The sequence below is a fragment of the Eschscholzia californica genome, unplaced genomic scaffold, assembly GCF_041429995.1.
Source record: "Eschscholzia californica isolate CP2 unplaced genomic scaffold, dmEscCali1.0.p SCAF_6, whole genome shotgun sequence".
Classification (NCBI taxonomy): domain Eukaryota; kingdom Viridiplantae; phylum Streptophyta; class Magnoliopsida; order Ranunculales; family Papaveraceae; genus Eschscholzia; species Eschscholzia californica.
The window spans coordinates 13,809,857-13,817,077 of NW_028238483.1; the positions used below are offsets into that span (position 1 = coordinate 13,809,857).

The 7,221-nt window shown below is 37.9% G+C and overlaps 1 protein-coding gene across 1 annotated transcript; it reads left to right on the forward strand.

Moving 5' to 3' along the window:
* The first annotated feature begins 651 nt into the window (after positions 1–651).
* On the forward strand, positions 652–4,266 carry LOC147531855 (uncharacterized). The gene is made up of 6 exons (XM_086648971.1): positions 652–1,908; positions 2,083–2,186; positions 2,283–2,385; positions 2,492–2,793; positions 3,331–3,636; positions 3,731–4,266. The coding sequence occupies exons 1-6, from the start codon at positions 1,326–1,328 to the stop codon at positions 4,091–4,093; spliced, it is 1,761 nt and encodes a 586-aa protein (XP_086505097.1). The 5' UTR covers positions 652–1,325; the 3' UTR covers positions 4,094–4,266.
* The last annotated feature ends 2,955 nt before the right edge of the window (positions 4,267–7,221 follow it).

Genomic DNA, 7,221 nt, shown 5'->3' on the forward strand with positions numbered 1-7,221 from the left:
TTGCGGAAAGAAAAATTTGAACTTTAAAAGAAATGATGAATGCATTACTTATAAGTTCTGGATTACCCCACAATTTCTGAGGGAAACACTGCTTTCAACAAATTATATTTTGAATAAATTGTCCCATAAGAAGAAAGATAAAACTCCTTATGAGTTATGTAGGAAAAAAGTCTTCTTATATATCTCAAAGTATTGGGTTGTTTATCAAAAGTGACTATTCCTACACCTGAGATGGTCAAAACTAGACAAAATACTATAAATTGTATTTTCACAGGATATGCACATTAATAGTAGTGCATAACGATTTCTTATACATAATTCTGAAATTCAAGACTTACATGTTAATATTGTAATCGAGTGAAGAAATGCTACATTTTTTAAAAACACATTTTCATACAAATTAGAAGTTGAAGAAAGTTCTCAAAAGCGAAAATTTGAGAATATTAGTAATGATGAAAATACAAGCAAAGATGATATGGGGGATGTGGTTCAAGAACCACATCCCCCATAAAATAAAGACGGGCCCGGGAGAGCCAAAAGACAATATTGCCAAAACATATGGTCTTGATTTACTCACATTTTTATTAGAACAAAAATCCTCAAACATACAAAGAAGCCATGTCTTCTCCTGAATCTTAATTTTGGAAAGATGTCGTACATAGCGAAATCGATTCTATCCTTCAGAACTTTACATGAGAGTTGGTAGATCTTCCACTAAGCCACTGGGGTGTCAACCATTGGGTTATAAATGGATCGCTAGCAAACGACTATTGTCGACAACCTTTAAATTCTATTTTCTAATCTTTCATCTCCTCCATCCACCCGAAAATTGGCGGCCCGGATGGGCGGTGCTTGTCCTAGACACCGGACACGGTAGACAGATTGGGCTCGGGGCATTCGTGGCCCGATCTGGGCCCGCCGGCTTTTTTTCCCGCTCTTAATCTGACTCCTATTTCAATTAGTATTTAAGAAAATTGTTGCTAATTATTATAATTAGAAAGTTTTAAATCTTCGTTCCGATTCTTCAACTACGAGGCTACGATAGTGAACGGAGCTCTCTCTCTCTCTCTCTCTCTCTCTCTCTCTCTCTCGTATCCTTTATTAAACCCTAGACAGTGAAAGATCTCTCTCCACTTTCATCTTCGTTTTCAATTACAATTTACTTGAAGAACGGATAGGGTTTCATCTAGATATCGAAACCGTATCAATACTGAAGCGAAATTTGGTAGGATTCCGTCATACTCATATCGGAAGAGGATTTCTGGTAGAGATCGAATCCCTAAAGCAAAATCGGGGAGCATTCAGGTAGATATCGAAACTTCTTTATGAATACTGAAGCAAAATTAGGGAAAACTGGAGGGGTTTATATCCCTCCCCAGAGATTATCTGAAATAATGAAAAACACAACAGAGAAAACTTCTGAAGAATATCAGAGATTAACTTGGGACTGTCTTCGTAAGAGTATTAATGGATTGATTAACAAAGTTAATGCAACTAACATCAAGAACATAATCCCAGAGCTCTTTGCTGAAAACCTAATCAGAGGTAGAGGACTCTTCTGTAGATCCATAATGAAATCGCAGATTTCGTGTCCCGGATTTACGGATGTTTTCGCTGCATTATCTGCAGTTGTAAACACCAAGTTCCCTGAGGTAGGGAAGCTTCTTCTGAGAAGGGTTGTGTTGCTGCTCAAACAATCATACAAGCGGAACGATAAACAGCACCTACTTGCCACCACAAAGTTCATAGCCCATCTAGTTAATCAACAAATCGCTGATGAAATTATTGCTCTTGAACTGCTTACATTGCTACTGGAAAACCCTAGTGATGATAGTGTGGAGGTTGCCGTCGGCTTTGTTACTGAATGCGGTTCACTTCTTCAGGACCTTTCGCCACGAGGGCTCCATGGTGAGTAGTATATTGTTTGTTATGAAAGCAATTTTTCATAGTTATATTCATTTTTCATATTAATATGCTTTAGTTACTTTTGGTTCAATAGCAATTGTTTAGTTAGGAGTACTTTCTTTTATACTCGTGTATAATATATTAACTCGTATTTGTTGTTCTCATGTACTAATAAAGGCATCTTTGAGCGTTTCCGTGGAATACTTCATGAGGGAGTAATCGATAAGAGGGTCCAGTTCCTAATTGAAGGCCTCTTTGCTGTTAGAAAAGCAAAATTTCAGGTATGTTGGATGTTTTCAAGTTTTAGCGAAGTACATTATATTATTCATCCAGTTCGGGCATATTATGATGAACGGAACAATTCTTTGCATTTGCAGGGATACCCAGCTGTCCGCCCAGAACTGGATCTTGTGGAACAAGAAGATCAGTTCACTCACTCACTATCCCTTGATGATGAGATAGATCCAGAGACTGCCTTGGGTAATATATCTTGGAACACGAAACTCCTTTTAATGTTAGTTAGGTATCTCAACTCTATAGTTTTACTGCATTTTATCTTATTTGACATATTCTTTTAATCATTCAGATGTTTTTAAGCCGGATCCGCACTTTGTTGAAAATGAGAAACGATACCAAGACTTGAAACGCAACATCCTTGGGGATGACGACGGGTCTTCTGAAGAAGCAGACTCTTCTAATGCAGGCTCAGGTGAGGATGATGAGAAAGACTCTGATGAAGAGGATGAAGAACAGATGAAGATCAAGGACGAAACAGAGACAAACCTTGTCAATCTGCGGAGAACAATTTACCTCACAATCATGTCAGGTGCTACCTTCGAGGAGGCTGGTCACAAGCTCCTTCAAATTAAACTCGAACCTGGTCAAGAGGTAATTAGTTTGTAATCTTTAACTGTTAGTTTCAGTTGTCCAAAGTGCTTTAAACCTTTCCGCAAGTTTCTTAAAAATAGTCTGTAGGTTGGGTTTTGGCAAATAGGCTAACATTTAGCTAGGTATAGTATTTATTTTCATCAAACTCTGCCCCTGGACATGCAATGTTTTCATTACATAACTTGGGGAAAGTCTGATAGTCCTTCAGGGACACCTCTCGCTGGGTTGAGTCACAATCTCGCTGGGTTGAGTCACAATCTCGCTGGGTTGAGTCACAATCGATCTTCACTCAATGTGTACAATTAACCCAACTTTAGCACGGGGTGCTTAAGCTCCTTGTGCAACGACAAGCAGCAGCTTGCCTTAATGTTTGGTTAACATAATTTCTGTTTATGAGATTTCATAGGGATCTCTGCAAAGTATAACTTGCGTAGCTACCTGTGTTTTCATGTACTTGTTTTACTTATTAGCTATTAATATATCTAGTTGGAGTGTATGCTTAACAATTTCTCTTCTTTCGCTTTGTCTGTATTACAGATGGAATTATGTGTCATGCTTCTGGAGTGTTGCAGTCAGGAAAGAACATATCTGAAGTATTATGGTCTCTTGGGGCAACGATTTTGTCTGATCGGGAAAACCCATCAAGAGAACTTCGAAAAGTGCTTCGTGCAGCAATACTCAATGATACATAGGCTTGAAACAAATAAATTGCGTAATGTGGCAAAGTTCTTTGCCCATCTACTTAGCACAGATGCCCTTCCTTGGCATGCTCTAGCTTATATACGACTAACAGAGGAGGATACTACATCATCTTCTCGTATCTTTATCAAAATTCTATTCCAGGTATGTCTCAGGTTTCAACTAACAAATAATCTAGTGCAATGATGCAATTTTATCGAGGGTTGAATCTAATTAAGATATGATTTGTAAATCACAGGAACTGTCTGAGCACCTTGGAATGCGGTTGTTGAATGAGCGACTTTCGGATCCAAGAATGCAGGAGTCGTTCGAGTCCATCTTCCCCAAGGATAATCCTAAAAACACGAGATTTGCTATTAATTTCTTCACATCAATAGGTCTTGGTGGTATAACAGAAAACTTGCGTGAGTACTTGAAGAATATGTCCAGCGCCATTATGCAACAAAAGAAACGAGTATCTGAATGTGATGATGCTGGATCTTCGAGTCCAAGTTCTGATGGTTCGAGTTCTGAATCTGAGTCAAGTTCTGAGAGCGAAAAGGAGCAAAGGAGGCGACACAAGAGGAGGAGAAACGAAAATGATAATCTACAGCACCACTAGTAATCCTTCGTATATGCAGTACCTGATAATCCAATTTGGTGGTTGTTTTTTTGGGTGACATTGATGAGATGATTCTGGTACTTGAGATTTTGGACTATTTGTAATTAAATTGTGATTTGTAATTGAAAATAGTTTTTTTTTCCTACTGAAATATTGAAAATAGTTTTTAGTAATTCGATTTTCAAATAGCAATCTTACTGATCTAGAGTTGTTTTGCAAATATTATTCAGTGGGAGAGGTGGAATTGATCAATTGTTGTGATTCACACGAGAAAAGGCAAGTTCACCATTAAATCTAGGGGTGGGCAAGAACCGAACCAATCGGCCAAACCAAACCGAACAACCCAAATCGACTCGGTTCGGCCAAAAAACCGAACAACCCAAATCGACTTGGTTTGGCCTCGGCCTGGGTTTCTAGAAACCGCCCAAACCGAACCGACCGAACTCCTTGGAAAGAAGAAATAATAATTTTGTAAAGTTAATAAGGAAAAAAAATTAGAAAAATCATAATCAAATCTTCCAAGTCTAAATTTGTCCTCCTTCCTAGTTGTTGTTGTTGGCTTCGTCAACCACAACCTATTCAACTTGATTGAAAGGTTTTTAGAGGTAAGTCTTCACTAATGTTCTATGTACCACAACTCATTCTTAGTTAGTAACTTAAAAATATAGATTTTGCATTCCCACTTCTACTTCTTTTTTTGTTTGTAATGGTGGAAAAGTACGATGAATTTTTAATTTTTATTTTCCGTATATGTAATGGTGGAAAAGTACGATGGACTCTTAATTTTTTTATTTTCCGTATATCCAATGAAATTAATAACATTAGTTTGTCATTTTCTCTAAATTGTGTTCGGTTAAACTGATCAACCGAACTAAACCGAGCCGAACCAAACCGAGCCGAACCATGTCGGCCGGCCGAATGATCGGCTCGACTTCGGCCGATGATTTAGTCAAACCACCACTTATTGGTTCGGCTCCGGCTCGAACCAAAACCGAAAAAAACCGATCGCTGCTCACCCCTAATTAAATCTTTATATCAAACAATTGAGAATGCTCTTCCATCCTCCTCACATCACCATGGGCTATAACACTTTCAATTGGCATGGGTTTTGGTAGGGTTTGGATTAAGGAATAATCTTGAATTATACCCCCATGACTTTGTCACACTTTGTGTAGAAAGTCATCACTCCCACCAAGTGTGTGAAAGCTGCAAATCTCAACTTAAAAAAAAATCAGAATGAACACATTAATCTCACCCAACCCACACTAGACCAGATTAGACTAAACTAAATTCTTAAAGTATAAGTACCTAGACCGTAGAAGAATAGAGTAATCTCACCACATTAATCTCACCCAACCCACACTAGACCAGATTAGACTAAACTAAATTCTTAAAGTATAAGTACCTAGACCGTAGAAGAATAGAGTAATCTCACCATGTTTTCTTCTTTTTCGTTCAATGACTTTGTGTTATGGGGATATTGTTGATCAATGTGAATTGTGGAAGTAATATTGAAGAGAGAGAGAGAGGAAGAGAGTAGAGGACGTACTGTTCACTTTGGTGGGGCGTGGGGGTTTACTCGTTTGTAATCTGGACCATTGCCCCAATCAACGATCCAAATTACAAATGGAAGGAGGGACCTATGTATAAACCAGAGATTATTAAGGACCAAACTTGGATTTGACCGAAAATCGAAAACCAAAATTGTTGAAGCCACGTGTAGCCTCTCCATTTGGTTGCTTTTGGGTCGCTTTATCACCATCGCTCTAAACAACATTTCTCTTATATCAAACAATACCTTAATTCTTTTCATATGAAATTAAGAATGAACTGAAGTAGAAATCATGGCTCTTTATCTTTCATTAAAGACATGCCCACAAAATTGAACTCTTCAAAATAAAACTCTTTCGTTATCTCTCAACTACTCCTTACCTCTATTCTCTATGTCTTTAGTATCTACAATTATAAGATATTAGTCTCTAACTTTTGTATCTCATTTTGGGTCGTATGAAAAGGCATTATATTGCAACTAGTGATACCGGTATGTTTAGGTCTATCCATTTTCTTTTTTTTTAAAAGGAACTGTATAATATTACTGATAAGAGTTAGGATACAAAGAGATACAGTTCAGCAACGAGAGGGACCTAGATACATTTACATTGTGACACCATTCTCGTGAAACCTTCGATAACCTGGTTTGTTTTGCAAGATCATTAGCCTTGCTGTTTGCTTGTCGAAGTACATGATTAAAAGAAACAAACTCAAAAAAGTTTCTATGACTTCTTGTTTTTAATATCCATTGCTTACTGGTCCAGTGAGCTGAGGATAAATCTCCTTTAAGACCAGAGATGATGTTTCTTGAATCTCCCTCCAACATTATTTGTTTCACCTGCATTTGTTTGGCCAAGAGTATAGCATTTAGCGCCGCCATGGCTTCACCTTCATCTACGGATCTGCACTTGACAAGAACAGTTTTCTCTGCAATATAAATACCCTCATGATTATGTAGTACCACTCCAATGGCAGCATCTTCATCAATAGATTTGAAAGAGATATCGAAGTTGCATTTGAATATATTTGGAGGTGGAGGTATCCATGAGGTGGGAACGGGTTGTTTAGGAAGAGTGTCTACCTTGTTTTTTAATTGGATGTCCACTAGACTTCTCACCTTGTGGAGGCACTCATGAAGTTTAGGATGTTTACTTTGATATAAGACTTCACATCTTGTTTTCCAAATAACCCAGAGAGCAGTGAATATTTGTGTTGAGGTAAAAGGTTCTACGTCATCTACTTTCATTACTTCAGTTAGGAAGTCACAAAAGTTTTCCTTTCTTAGTGTCTCTATTCTGATGGTCGAAGGAAGAGAGAAGCAGATAGCTTTAGTGAAAGAACATTCGAAATCAAGGTGTTGCCAAGAATCCATACTGCTTCCACATAACAAGCACTGTTGAGCCTCTAACGGTATGAATCTTGATAAGACCAATGTTGTAGGCAGAATATTATGAGAGAGTTTCCATAGGAAGAGTTTTACTCTAGGATTTACTTTGAGTTTCCAGAGTTTGTTCCAATAGCTAGAGCTCTGAGGCTCTGGTGTATGAGTGGTAGTTAGAGCTGCATACATAGATTTC

Bases quoted from the DNA above. Each gene is read 5' to 3' on its own strand.
- LOC147531855 (XM_086648971.1), top strand. From the start codon at position 1,326: ATGAATACTGAAGCAAAATTAGGGAAAACTGGAGGGGTTTATATCCCT. The intron at 2,386-2,491 runs GTAATATATCTT...TTAATCATTCAG, and splicing joins AGATCCAGAGACTGCCTTGG to ATGTTTTTAAGCCGGATCCG. The intron at 3,637-3,730 runs GTATGTCTCAGG...TGTAAATCACAG, and splicing joins TTATCAAAATTCTATTCCAG to GAACTGTCTGAGCACCTTGG.